Source organism: Erythrolamprus reginae, chromosome 10, assembly GCF_031021105.1.
Source record: "Erythrolamprus reginae isolate rEryReg1 chromosome 10, rEryReg1.hap1, whole genome shotgun sequence".
In the NCBI taxonomy this organism is placed as follows: Eukaryota; Metazoa; Chordata; class Lepidosauria; order Squamata; family Dipsadidae; genus Erythrolamprus; species Erythrolamprus reginae.
Window position 1 is genome coordinate 46,594,919 of NC_091959.1, and position 13,928 is coordinate 46,608,846.

The following is a 13,928-nucleotide window of genomic DNA, read 5'->3' on the forward strand; positions in this document are numbered from 1 at the left end:
GTTCTTCTCCTGCAGATGGGAGGGCCCAGTTTTGCAGCCCCCAGTACGGTCATGCCCTCCAACCTGGGAGGACCCCTCGGAGGCGGGCTGGGAGACCTCTTTGACCTGGCCGGAGGCGTGAGCAACCTGTCGGGGTCCCACGTTGCTACCAAAACCGTGAGTAGCTTTCCTCTTGTAGGATCTCTTGTAGGGCTGTGTGAAAAGATATGGATCAAATTGAACGGGTCCAAAGACGGGCTACAGAAATGGTGGGAGGCCTTAAGCACAAAACTGATCAGGAAGGACCTCATGAACTCCATCTGTCTAGTCTGGAGGACAGAAGGAAAAGGGGGGACATGATTGAAACATTTAAATACGTTAAAGGGTTAAATAAGGTTCAGGAGGGAAGTGTTTTTAATAGGAAAGTGAACACAAGAACAAGGGGACACAACCTGAGGTTAGTTGGGGGAAAGATCAGAAGCAACGTGAGAAAATATTATTTGACTGAAAGAATCGTAGATGCTTGGAACAAACGTCCAGCAGACGTGGTTGGTCAATCCACAGTCACTGAATTTAAACATGCCTGGGATAAGCATAGATCCACCCTAAGATAAAATACAGGAAATAGTATAAGGGCAGACTAGATGGACCATGAGGTCTTTTTCTGCCATCAGTCTTCTATGTTTCTATAAATGAGGAAGGACGGGTGGAAGGAAAGAAGGAAGAAAGGGAAGGAAGGAAGGAAAGAAAGAGAGAAGGAAGGAAGGAAAGAGGGAAGGAAGGAAAGAAAGAGAAGGAAGGAAAGAAAGAAAGAGAAGGAAGGAAGGAAGGAAAGAAAGAGAAGGAAGGAAAGAAAGAGAAGGAAGGAAGGAAAGAAAGAAAGAGAAGGAAGGAAGGAAAGAAAGAAAGAGAAGGAAGGAAAGAAAGAGAAGGAAGGAAAGAAAGAGAAGGAAGGAAAGAAAGAAAGAGAAGGAAGGAAAGAAAGAAAGAGAAGGAAGGAAAGAAAGAGAAGGAAGGAAGGAAGGGAAAGAAGGTAGGAAGAATCCACAGTCACTGAATTTTAACATGCCTGGGATAAACATAGATCCATCCTAAGATAAAATACAAGAAATAGTACAAGGGCAGACTAGATGGACCAGGAGGTCTTTTTCTGCCGTCAATCTTCTATGTTTCTCATCAGTTAAGTTAGAAAGCCATCTCTGATGAACAAGAGTTTGCTCCAATTGCCACGATCCATCCTTTAGATACTTTTGGCCTGGTGCAGGGGTAGGCAAAGTTGGCTCTTCTATGACACATGGACGTCAACTCCCAGGATTCCTGACCAAGCATGATTGTCTCAAGAATTCTGGGAGTTGAAGTCCACAAGTCATAGAAGAGCCAACTTTGTCTACTCCTGGCCTGGTGGGTTGACTCTTGGGCATCTTTCTGGAGGACCTTGGTGGCCCAACCTTGCGTGGCCTTCTCTGGTTTTAGGTGTGGCTCCCCGCGGTAAAGGCCAAAGGCCTGGAGATCTCAGGAACGTTCAGTCGCCGGGCCGGCTCCCTCTCCATGGACCTCACGTTGTCCAACAAAGCCTTGCAGGTCATGTCGGATTTCGCCATCCAGTTCAACCGGAACAGGTAAAAACCATCGTCACCCCTCTATAAACACACCTGTTGGGCAGCCTCTGATGATGACGATCGCCATTATCCTGAGCGGCTGGCTCGATGATGCCGAATCCTCTAAGAAGTTGGCTGAAGAGGCATACCAGCAGCGTGGCCTTACTCCGAGGCCCAGAATCCCCAGCCAACTAGGTTGGAGAAGGCTCCAGTAGTTGCCCATCAAATTGAATGTAGCTAACGAAGTCCCACCTTTGTTTTATTGATTCTTTTTTAATTTTAATAGTAATCGTGTTCGGTTCTTTTTTTCTTTTCATTACTATAACTTTTTCCCCGCAGTTTATAAGTCTTTTTTTTAATATTAGCTACGAAGAGGCCGTACAGTGATCCCTCGATTTTCGCGATCCCGAGCTTCACGAAACGCTATATCGCGATTTTTCCCACCCGATGACGTCACTCTCTTCCTTCCTTTCTCATCTTTCTTTCTCTCTCTCTTTCTCTATCCTGCTTCTTCCTCTCTCACACTCTCTTCCTCCCTCTCTCATCTCTTTCTTTCCTTCTCTCTCTTTCTCTCCCCCTCTTGCTGGCGGGCGGCGGGCGGGGATTCCCCTTTGCGTGGGCGGCGGGGAAACCCCGATCTTTGTCTCCTCGCTGCTGCCGCCGAGCACATGAGCTGCTGGGTGGCCGCAGCAGCAGCGAGCAGACGAAGATCGGGGTTTCCCCGCCGCCCACGCAAACTCCACCATCTGCGCATGCGCGGCCATGGAAAAAGGGCGCGCATGCGCAGATGGTGTTTTTACTTCCGCAACCCTACATCGCGAAAAATCGATTATCGCGAGGGGTCTTGGAACGGAACCCTCGCGATAATGGAGGGATCACTGTATAGGGGTTTTTAGTTATTTTAAGGAGAATGTATAAAAATGGGGAGTAGGCATAATGGCCTATCTGGATTTATCTCCGGGACCGCCTTCTGCCGCACGAATCCCAGCGACCAATTAGGTCCCACAGAGTGGGCCTTCTCCGGGTCCCGTCGACTAAACAATCTCGTTTGGCGGGACCCAGGGGAAGAGCCTTCTCTGTGGCAGCCCCGGCCCTCTGGAACCAACTCCCCCCAGAGATCAGAATAGCCCCCACCCTCCTTGCCTTTCGCAAGCTTCTTAAAACCCACCTCTGTCGTCAGGCATGGGGGAACTGAGATATTCTTTCCCCCTAGGCTTCTACAATTTATGTACGGTATGTTTGTATGTATGATTGGTTTTAAAATAAGGGTTTTTAGCTTCTTTAGTATTGAATTGTCGTATGTTGTTTTTACCACTGTTGTTAGCCGCCCCGAGTCTATGGAGAGGGGCGGCATACAAATCCAATTGAAATGAAGAGGAAATTAATTTAATAAGATTAAAAGGAAATCAACGTGGAATTCGATTAGTAGAAAATTGGATATCTAGATGACAAAATTAGAGGTCAAGGCTGGGAGGTTTGATGAATACAGTACTGGAAGTAATTAATTTGGAACTAGTAATTTTTGGGGTGCAATTATATTTGTTTTACTAATTTGATACTGTTTTTATTGTAATATGAAGGTAGGTATTTTTAAAACGTATTGAAAAAAGTTTGTATGGAGGGAAAAATAAAAAAAAATTACACCCCCACCCCCCCCAAAATTGAATGCGGCTTTCACTTTATTTTATTTTGTTTTATTATTTTATTTTATTGTTTTATTTTATTTTATTTATTATTTTATTTTAATTAATTGTATTTTATTCTATGTATTTTATTTTGTATTTTATTTATTATTTCATTTTAATTAATTGTATTTTATTCTATTTATTTTATTTTGTATTTTATTTATTATTTCATTTTAATTAATTGTATTATTTTTAATTTGTTATTTTATTTTAATTATTTTATTTAATTATTTTATTATATTTATTGTATTTTATTTTTGTTTGTTTTATTTATTTTATTTTTTAAAAATGTATGAAAAATACAAATGCCCGACCTACGAACGCCCCAGTTTCAAGGCTCAACGCCACAGGTTAGATGCTCGTTTTATGGCTACATACAAGTCCAATAAACAAATAAATAATTGGGAGGAGATGGGTGATAGGAATGATGGGGAAAAAAGTAGCAGTAGTAGTAGTGCAGACTTCGTATATGGTTTGACAGTGTGGAGGAAATTATTTGTTTAGCAGAGTGATGGCATTTGGGGAAAAACATTGTTTGGGAGATCTGTGCCAGGCAATTTGACCCCGTCAAGGAAGGGCATAATTCATGTTTACAGCCGTTTTCTGTCCTGTCCACCAACATATGGGTCACCTGTCTCTCTCTCTCCGGCCGTTTCTCCCCAGCTTCGGTTTGGCCCCCGCTGCCCCTCTGCAAGTCCACACCCCCCTCGCCCCCAACCAGAACGTGGAGATCTCTCTTCCCCTCAACACTGTGGGTTCAGTCATGAAGATGGACCCCCTGAATAACCTACAGGTGAGCCCAAAGGGCCAACGGAGGAGGAGCGGAGGGTCTTTTAAGAGGCCGGGCAGCAGTTGAGGGCCCAAGACTTGTAGGGATGGCGTCTTTGGGGGGAAAGAAGTGGGTGTATCTCACAGGGAGCAGAAGTTCATTCTATAAACACCTGGAACCAGTTTGGGTTAGTGGTTAAACTACCGGCCTAGAAACTAGGAGACGGGGAGTTCTAGTCCCAGTTAGGAATGAAAGCTGACTAGGTAACTTTGGACCAATCTCAAGGAGATTTTAGTCCCATTAACTGGGTGACTTTGGGCCAATCACCAGGCGACTGTGACTTCTAGTTCCACCTTAAGTATGAAAGCTGGCTGGATGACTTTCGGCAAATTACCAGGTGTCGATGACTTCTAGTTCCACCTTAGGCATGAAAGCCAGTTGGGTGACTTTGGGCCAGTCATCAGGTGACTGTGAGTTCTAGTTCCACTTTAAGTATGAAAACCAGCTGGGTGACTTTGGGACAATCACCAGGTGACTGTGAGTTCTAGTTCCACCTTAAGTATGAAAACCAGCTGGGCGACTTTGGGCCAATCACCAGGTGTTGGTGAATTCTAGTTCCACCTTAAGTATGAAAACCAGCTGGGTGACTTTTGGCCTATCACCAGGTGTTGGTGAATTCTAGTTCCACCTTAAGTATGAAAACCAGCTGGGTGACTTTGGGCCTATCACCAGGTGTTGGTGAATTCTAGTTCCACCTTAAGTATGAAAACCAGCTGGGTGACTTTGGGCCAATCACCAGGTGTGGGTGAATTCTAGTTCCACACTAAGTATGAAAACCAGCTGGGCGACTTTTGGCCTATCACCAGATGTTGGTGAATTCTAGTTCCACCTTAAGTATGAAAACCAGCTGGGCGACTTTTGGCCTATCACCAGGTGTTGGTGAATTCTAGTTCCACCTTAAGTATGAAAACCAGCTGGGCGACTTTGGGCCTATCACCAGGTGTTGGTGAATTCTAGTTCCACCTTAAGTATGAAAACCAGCTGGGCAACTTTGGGCCAATCACCAGGTTTCGGTGAGTTCTAGTCCTACCTTAAGCATGAAAGCCAGCTGGGTGACTTAGGGCTAGTCGCCAGGTGACTGTAAGTTCTAGTTCCACCTTAGGCATGAAAGCTGGAGGGCCAGTCCAACTCTGATATTTTTTGATTGTCCTGAACTGCTGTCTTGCCTTTTTGGCTTTCAGGTGGCTGTGAAAAACAATATCGACGTCTTCTACTTCAGCACCCTGTATCCTGTATATATTCTCTTTGTGGAAGACGGGAAAATGGGTAAGTCGAAGTCTCGGTGGTTGGAAAACTCTCCCAAGCACAGGTGGCCCTCGACTTACGAACCCCAAGTTGAGCCCAAAACTGATGCCGCGAAGTGAGAAAATTTGTTGAGTGCGTTTTGTTCCATTTTTATGAACTTTCTCGCCACATTCGTTAAAGTGAATTCCTGCAGTTTGTTAAGTTAATCGCAAGGTCATTAAGTGAATCTGGCTTTTCCAGGGCTGTTGTAACTTTGGACAGTCCCTAAACGGATGGCTGCAAATAGACTCCCAAGCGACAGGAGATCCCGACGGATCGAACGGCTTGTAAAGGTTTATTGTGAGCTTTAAGATCTGTGCAAGAACCTGATCCCGCTGTATAGAGCGCTGGTGAGACCCCATTTGGAATAATACTGTGTCCAGTTCTGGAGACCTCACCTACAAAAAGATATTGACAAAATTGAACGGGTCCAAAGACGGGCTACAAGAATGGTGGAAGGTCTTAAGCATAAAACGTATCAGGAAAGACTTCATGAACTCAATCTGTATAGTCTGGAGGACAGAAGGAAAAGGGGGGACGCGATCGAAGCCTTTAAATACGTTAAAGGGTTAAATAAGGTCCAGGAGGGAAGTGTTTTTAATAGGAAAGTGAACCCAAGAACTAGGGGACACAATCTGAGGTTAGTTGGGGGAAAGATCAGAAGCAACGTGAGAAAATATTATTTGACTGAAAGAGTTGTAGATGCTTGGAACAAACTTCCAGCAGTCCAACTTCAATCCACAGTCACTGAATCTAAACATGCCTGGGATAAACATAGATCCACCCTAAGATAAAATACAGGAAATAGTATAAGGGCAGACTAGATGGACCAGGAGGTCTTTTTCTGCCGTCAATCTTCTATGTTTCTGTCTCTCTTTTATTCCTATATTCAATTGATCTAGTTTCTAAATTCTTTTTTCCGGCTAGAACGGCAGATATTCCTGGCCACATGGAAGGACATTCCCAACGAGAACGAAGCCCAGTTCCAGATTAAAGACTGTCCGCTTAGCGCAGGTGAGAAGAGAATTAAGGTTATGGCCAAGGTTTCCAGAAGTTTGAAAACATCCATCTTAAATATGCACAGAACGGACTGTCACAGCCAGATCCTCAAATTGTTACGGATTTTTTTTAAAAAAAAAACAGGCTGGAACCTGGAAACAGTCTCCTAGTTCATGAGTCAGAAAGTTACAACGGAGGGACTTCATATTTAATACAATTTTAAAGAATGGCAGATACAGTGGCACCTCTACTTACGAACTTAATTGGTTCCACGACCAGTAGAAAAGTTTGTAAGAAGAAGCAATATTTCCCATAGGAGTCAATGTAAAAGCAAATAATGATTGCCATTGGGGAAACCACAGGGAGGGTGGAGGCCCTGTTTCCTCCCAGGAGATTCCTAGAGAGGCCCCACGGAGGCTTCTCCCCGCCTTTTCCAGCCCTGCTTCCTCCCAGGAGATTCCTAGAGAGGCCCCTCGGAGGCTTCTCCCCGCCTTTTCCGGCCCTGTTTCCTCCCAGGAGATTCCTAGAGAGGCCCCACGGAGGCTTCTCCCTGCCTTTTCCGGTTACAGTTTCGGAGGCTCGGGTTTGTAAGTGGAAAACGGTTCTTGAGAAGAGGCAAAAAAAATCTTGAACACCCGGTTCTGATCTGGAAAAGTTCGTAAGTGGAGGCGTTTGTAGGTCGAGGTACCACTGTATTTTTTTTTTTAAGTTTAAGACATAGGGGTTTTCCGCTTTTATTTAATTATTTAGTTTTTAATTTAATTTACGTTGATATTTAATGGATTTATTACTGTTGTTTTTACCTGATTCAATCAATGAAAAATCTATTAATGCATCCCTTTTAATTTTTAATATTCCAAATAGCGATGAATATAAACAATAAAGGCATTTAAAAAAAAAAAATCTTTAAAAATTAAAAACAAAACATTTGCTTTCCGATTGGACAGAGACTGCGAGCAGCAAACTGCAAGGTAACAACATCTTCACCATCGCCAAGAGGAACGTAGAAGGACAGGACATGCTATACCAATCGCTCAAGCTCACCAACGGAATTTGCGTCCTGGCTGAGCTGAGAATTCAGCCCGGGAGTCCGAACTTCACGGTATGGCTCCCTTTCTCCTGGTCCAGTTGGGTGGGAGGTCCAGCAAATTTTGGGAGCATCCTTTCCACCGTTTTTTTTTTGGCACTTAGATTTCTTCCACCCGTTTCAATTGAGGTCGGTCCGTTCCAAAATTCTGCAAATTGATCGAGACAATACGAGCTTCCTCCCTGCCTTTCTTTTCTCTTGGGACGGCAATGTAATCTCATTTATTTTTTCCCTTTTCTTTTTGTGTTGCTTTCTTCCGTTCCGTTGCTGCCTGGCCATCGGCCCCCTCCCTCGGGCCTGCCCCCCCCTTCAACTTACAGGATCTAGAGGTTAGCTCAAAATACCTTTGCTTCTCTCTTGATTGTCCCCATTTTTTATTAAGCAAGCCAGCCACTCTTTTCTCACCAGAGCCATTCGTACTGTCTCCAGCCTGGCTTTTTAACACCTCTGGACTACAAAAAATGCATTTCCTCTGCTCAACACAAGTTGGGGTTTGTACTGCCAGCAGTTCGGCAGTTCGAATCTCACCAGGCTCCAAGTCGACTCAGCCTTCCCTCCTTCCGTGGTCGGTAAAATGAGGACCCGGATTGTTTGGGGGGCAAGAGGATGGTTTATGTAAACCACTTAGAGAAGAAGGCTAGAAAGCGGTCTATAAGTGCTATTGCTATCCGTCAGATTCTTCGCAGCAGCCGCTAGCCTTTTCTCCTTTTTAAAAAAAATTGATTTTTCTTTAAGACAAACAATACAAACGACATTTAACATTTAATGGAGCTGCCTTTGCTCCGCTAGTCATAGAAGTCTAACTAATACAAAAAAAAGAAAGTCTAACTATAATCAGATCAATACAGAAAAACAATTCTTAATATACAACTACAGTCATACCTCGTCTTACGAACCTAATTGGCTCCAGGGGGAGGTTCGTAAGACGAAAGGTTCGTAAGACGAAACATTGTTTCCCATAGGAAACAATGTAAAGTCAATTAATCCGTGCAACCCCAAAAAAACCTCACAAAAAAAACGCTGCCGCCCGGCTGTGACCTTTTAAAACAGCCGCGCGGCTTCCCAGCCGTCTCCCGAAGCCGAACGCCAAACCCAAACTTCCGCGTTTGGTGTTCGGAGGCTGCTGGAAAGCCGCGCCGCCCGGCTGTCACCTTTTAAAACAGCCGCGCAGCTTCCCAGCAGCCTCCGAACGGTTCAGAAAAAATGTGCCTCTTCTTACGAACTTTTTTCGTGTTATGAACGCCAAACCCGAACTTCTGGGTTTGGCATTCGGAGGCTGCTGGGAAGCCGCGCGGCTGTTTTAAAAGGTGACGCGGAAGTTCACGTTTGGCGTTCGACTTCGGGAGGCTGCTGGGAAGCCCCCCAGCCCGGCTGTCACCTTTTAAAACAGCCGCACGGCTTCCCAGCAGCCTCCGAACGCCAAACCCGGAAGTTCGGGTTTGGCGTTCGTAACACAAAAAAAGTTCGTAAGAAGAGGCAATTTTTTTCTGAACCCCGGGTTCGTATCTTGAGTTGTTCGTAAGACGAGGGGTTCGTATCTTGAGGTACCACTGTATATTATAACATCTGCTTTTATGTTTCCATTTTGATATACTTAAAATCAATTCTAATATCCATACGTTTTATCATTATATTACTAAAGTATAACATTCAGCTCTATATTTTCTCTTTAATAGTATAATTAAACCGTTTAAACTCAATTAATTAAAGAAAAAAAACTTATACTTAAAATTTCTTAATATACTGCCATACTATATAAAATCTACTTCTTTATATCTATTTTAACAATATACAGTGATCCCCCGGGTATCGCGATCCCGATCATTGCGAACGGCTATATGGCGATTTTTCAACCCGGAAGTCAAAACACCATCTGCGCATGCACGCCCTTTTTTTCTATGGCCACGCATGCGTAGATGGCGCCGGGCAGATCAGCTGCTGGGCGGCTTCCCTGGGTCTTCCCCCTCTTGCTGGCGGGAGGGCGAGCGGCGGGCATCAGCGAGGAGTTTCCCCACCGCCCACGCAAACTCCTTGCTGCTGCCGCGCCCGCCGCTTGTCCGCCGCCTGCCTGCCCGCGCGCCCGCCGCTCGCCCGCCCTTCGCCCGCCTACGCCGTTCGCTCGCGCCGCTTCCCAGCTGAGTCCTGAAGCGAATTGGCTTCAGGACTCAGCTGGGAAGCGGCGCGAGCGAACGGCGTGGGCGGGCGAAGGGTGGGCGAGCGGCAGCGAGGAGTTTGCGTGTGCAGTGGGGAAACCCCAGCGCCGCTTCCTAGCTGAGTCCCGAAGCCAAACGCGGAAGTTCGCCTTTGCCTTCTGGCTTCAGGACTCAGCTGGGAAGCGGCGCGAGTGAACGGCGTGGGCGGGCGAAGGGCGGGCGAGCGGCGGGCGCACAGGCAGGCAGGCGGCGGACAAGCGGCGGGCGGACAAGACAAGCGGCGGGCGCGGCAGCAGCGAGGAGTTTGCGTGGGTGGCGGGGAAACCCCAATCTTCGGCTCCTCGCTGCTGCGGCGGAAGTAAAAACACCATCTGCGCATGAGCAGATGGTGTTTTTACTTCTGCAGCGCTACTTCGCGAAAAACCGATCATTGCGAGGGGTCCTGGAACGGAACCCTCGCAATGATCGGGGGACCACTGTATAGCCTTTTGCTCTCCTTTCTGAATGACTTGTCCGAAACTTTTCAGGGTGTCCAGCAAACCTGAAAAACAATCAGGGAATTATCAGGGAAATCGGCGGTTCGGGAAATATCAGGGAATTATTTATTTGTTTGTTTATTTATTTAGTTATGCGACTTCTATGCCTCCCAATCCCAAAGGACTCAGGGCAGCTTACAGAATAATATCATACAATACACAAAAAGATACAGCAATAAAAAGAAGTGGAATATAATATCTAAAAACTGAGCCCCTATCTAATAGATAGATAGATAGATAGATAGATAGATAGATAGATAGATAGATAGATAGATAGATAGATAGATAGATGACAGATAGATAGATAGATAGATAGATAGATAGATTAGATAGATAGATAGATAGATAGATGATAGATAGATAGATAGATAGATAGATGACAGATAGATAGATAGATAGATAGATAGATAGAAGGATGATAGATAGATAGAAAGATAGATAGATAAATAGAGAATAGATTAGATAGATAGATAGATAGATAGATTGATAGATAGATAGATAGATAGATAGATAGATAGATAGATAGATAGATAGATGACAGATAGATAGATAGATAGATAGATTAGATAGATAGATAGATAGATAGATAGATGATAGATAGATAGATAGATAGATAGATAGATAGATAGATAGATAGATAGATGACAGATAGATAGATAGATAGATAGATAGATTAGATAGATGATAGATAGATAGATAGATAGATAGATAGAAGGATGATAGATAGATAGAAAGATAGATAGATAAATAGAGAATAGATTAGATAGATAGATAGATAGATAGATAGATAGATTGATAGATAGATAGATAGATAGATAGATAGATAGATAGATAGATAGATAGAAGGATGATAGATAGATAGAAAGATAGATAGATAAATAGAGAATAGATTAGATAGATAGATAGATAGATAGATAGATAGATAGATAGATAGATAGATAGATAGATAGATAGGTAGGTAGTCATAATAATATGCATACACACTATTCATACAATTTGGCCATGGAAGATGTAATTCATGGCCCCCAGGCCTGCCGGTATTATTATCAGGGAATTTGTGAAAAAAACAGAATAAGGGGGGAAAAACTATTAAAATGTTTAAAAGTCAGGAAAAAAATCATGTAAAAAACCCCCAAATAAACAGGATCGCGCTGCCTGGCAGAGTCAAGCAAAAATGAGCATAACTGTAGCAACAACTTGCTTCCTCAGCTACCGATATTTCTCCATGGCTTAGCCGTTTGTCATCTACGACCGCAGCCTTAACTAGATCGCAAGTTACAGGGAATTTCAAAATGCTTTCCCCCTGGGCACCCTGCTTTCCGTGGTCGGTAAAATGAGGGCCCGGATTGTTTGGGGGCAAGAGGCAGACTCTGTAAACCGCTTAGAGAGGGCTGAAAAGCGCTATAAGGCAGTCTATAAGTGCTATTGCTGTCCGTAAACCATAGTCAGATTGTTCGCAGAAGCCGCTAGCTTTTTTCTCGGAACGACTTGGCCGAACCTTTTTACATCTTCGAGCTTTTTCTGGGCCTCTCCCTGCTTTCCCCCTTCTGCATTTGAACCCCGCTTTTCATTTACTAACCCGTCTCGCCCCCTCCGAGGACTCCCACCCGCCGCTCCTCACCTCCCTCTTCTTCTCTTTGCAGCTCTCGCTGAAGTGCCGCGCTCCCGAAGTCACCCAGCACGTTTTCCAAGCCTACGAAACCATCCTGAAAAATTGAAAAGCTCCTCTTTCCCCCCACCCCCCCTGCGGCAGAGACCCGACAGAGGGACCAAATTGTGAGAAACAAAAACGCCGAATTCCAAGAAACAACCGCCCCCCCCCAAAAAAACCCTCCATATCTCCCACCCACCCCGTTTGGAAGGAAGACCGATATTTTTGGGGATCAGACGGCTGGGTTTATCGCGAGAGGCTGGAATGGAGGAAACCCACCCACCCCCGCGGAAGTCGGCGCATGGAGCAGCAGGGGGCGGGGTGAAGGAAACCCGGCTCCCTATTTTTATGCGCGTGCGTCTTTGTGTGTGTGTATCAAAGCCTGCCGTGTTCCTCTGTTGAGGCCGCCCGTGTCCTCGAGGCGCTTTGTGTGTTTGAAACCACACAGGCTTTGCACGAGCGCTGTGTTGCAGCTGCAGCTGGGAACGTCCGCTGCGCCCTTCAAGCATATATCCTTGTGGTCTTTGCTCTTCTCCCACCTCAAATAAATCAATCAATGATGACCACCTCCAGAGCGGGAAAACCATATATGTTGTGACTGCTACGCTTTCGTGAAAGGCCTCTTGGGTGTAGATCGGGGGTGTCAAACTTAAGGCTCGGGGAGGGGGGCGGATCCAGCCCATGGGGTGTTTAGACGTGGCCCGCAGGGCTGCCCTGGAAACAGAAGGACTGGCCCTCCCAAGCTCCATTTTCGCTGGCAGAGGGTTGCAGGAGGCCATCACAGCTGAAAACGGATTTCCGAAGTCTGTTTTTGCTGGCAGAGGGTTGCAGGAGGCCGTGATAGCTGAAAATCTCCAAAGTCTATTTTTGCTGGCAGAGGGTTGCAGGAGACCGTGATAGCTGAAAACGGATCTCCGGTCTGTTTTTGCAGGCAGAGAGTTGCAGGAGGCTGTGATAGCTGAAAACTGAACTCGGAAGCCTGTTTTTGCAGGCAGAGGGTTGCAGGAGGCTGTCACAGTTGAAAACTGAACTCGGAAGCCTGTTTTCGCTGGCAGAGGCTTGCAGGAGGCCGTGATAGCTGAAAACGGATCTCCGGTCTGTTTTTGCAGGCAGAGAGTTGCAGGAGACTGTGATAGCTGAAAACCGATCTCGGAAGCCTGTTTTTGCAGGCAGAGGGTTGCAGGAGGCTGTCACAGTTGAAAACTGAGCTCGGAAGCCTGTTTTCACTGGCAGAGGCTTGCAGGAGGCCGTCACAGCTGAAAACGGATCTCCAAAGTCCGTTTTTGTTTGCAAAGGGTTGCAGGAGGCTGTGACAGCTGAAGACTGATCTCAGAAGCCTGTTTTTGCTGGCAGAGGGTTGAAAGAAGCCGTCGGAGCTGAAAACAGACTCTGGGCTGTTTTCACCCTCCCCAGGAATTGAATTATGGGTTAAATTATTGAATTAAAGGAGACTGAACCCTTCCCCAATTTTTAGAAAGCCCTGGAAACCACGTCCATCTTTGGGGTCGTCTTGGTGTCTTTGAGGAAGTTGGACGTCCCTGGAGGACAATTTTCCTCCAGCGTGAACTTGAGCTCACCACGTCGCCTGCCAACTTGTCCTTCGGGGACTCTGCTTTTATCCAAATTGCTTTTCGGTGTAACTGCCAGAAGGTTTTGTCAAAACTGGGCAACGCAGTTCTCCCGCGGCCCTCCCCCCCCCAACACAGTTTCATCGTTTTTCTCTTGCCGGCTGCCCAAAAAAGTCCCCCCCAGTCTTCGCCCGTTTATATCGCCAGCCCACTCCCATAGCAAGCTGTTGGAAGACAAAATCAATTCTGCTTTGTATTTCTTAAAAAAATAAATTGGGGCAGGACAAGAAGGAATGGAATACAATTAGAATTGGGAGAACAGAAGAAGAACAGAATAGAATAGAATTAAAAATAGGAATAGAATTGAAAAATAGGAATGGGATAAGGAAAGAAGGAAGGAGAAAATAGAATTTGAAATAGGAACTCCGAGTCTACGGAGAGGGGCGGCATACAAATCTAATGAATAATAATAATAATAATAATAATAATAATAATAATAATAATAATAATAATAATAATAGAATTAAAAAATAGGAATGGAATAAGGAAAGAAGGAAGG

At 45.3% G+C, this 13,928-nt stretch overlaps 1 protein-coding gene across 1 annotated transcript in view; it reads left to right on the forward strand.

The window, feature by feature from the left end:
* The window catches only part of AP1B1 (adaptor related protein complex 1 subunit beta 1), a 33,745-nt gene extending 21,372 nt beyond the window's left edge, over window positions 1-12,373 (forward strand). Inside the window, 7 exon segments of the mRNA XM_070763049.1 lie at window positions 16-156; window positions 1,453-1,598; window positions 3,926-4,055; window positions 5,273-5,357; window positions 6,303-6,389; window positions 7,322-7,476; window positions 11,794-12,373. Of these exon segments, the coding sequence (XP_070619150.1) occupies window positions 16-156; window positions 1,453-1,598; window positions 3,926-4,055; window positions 5,273-5,357; window positions 6,303-6,389; window positions 7,322-7,476; window positions 11,794-11,868 (819 nt within the window). The 3' untranslated portion in view covers window positions 11,869-12,373.
* Window positions 12,374-13,928: the final 1,555 nt, after the last annotated feature.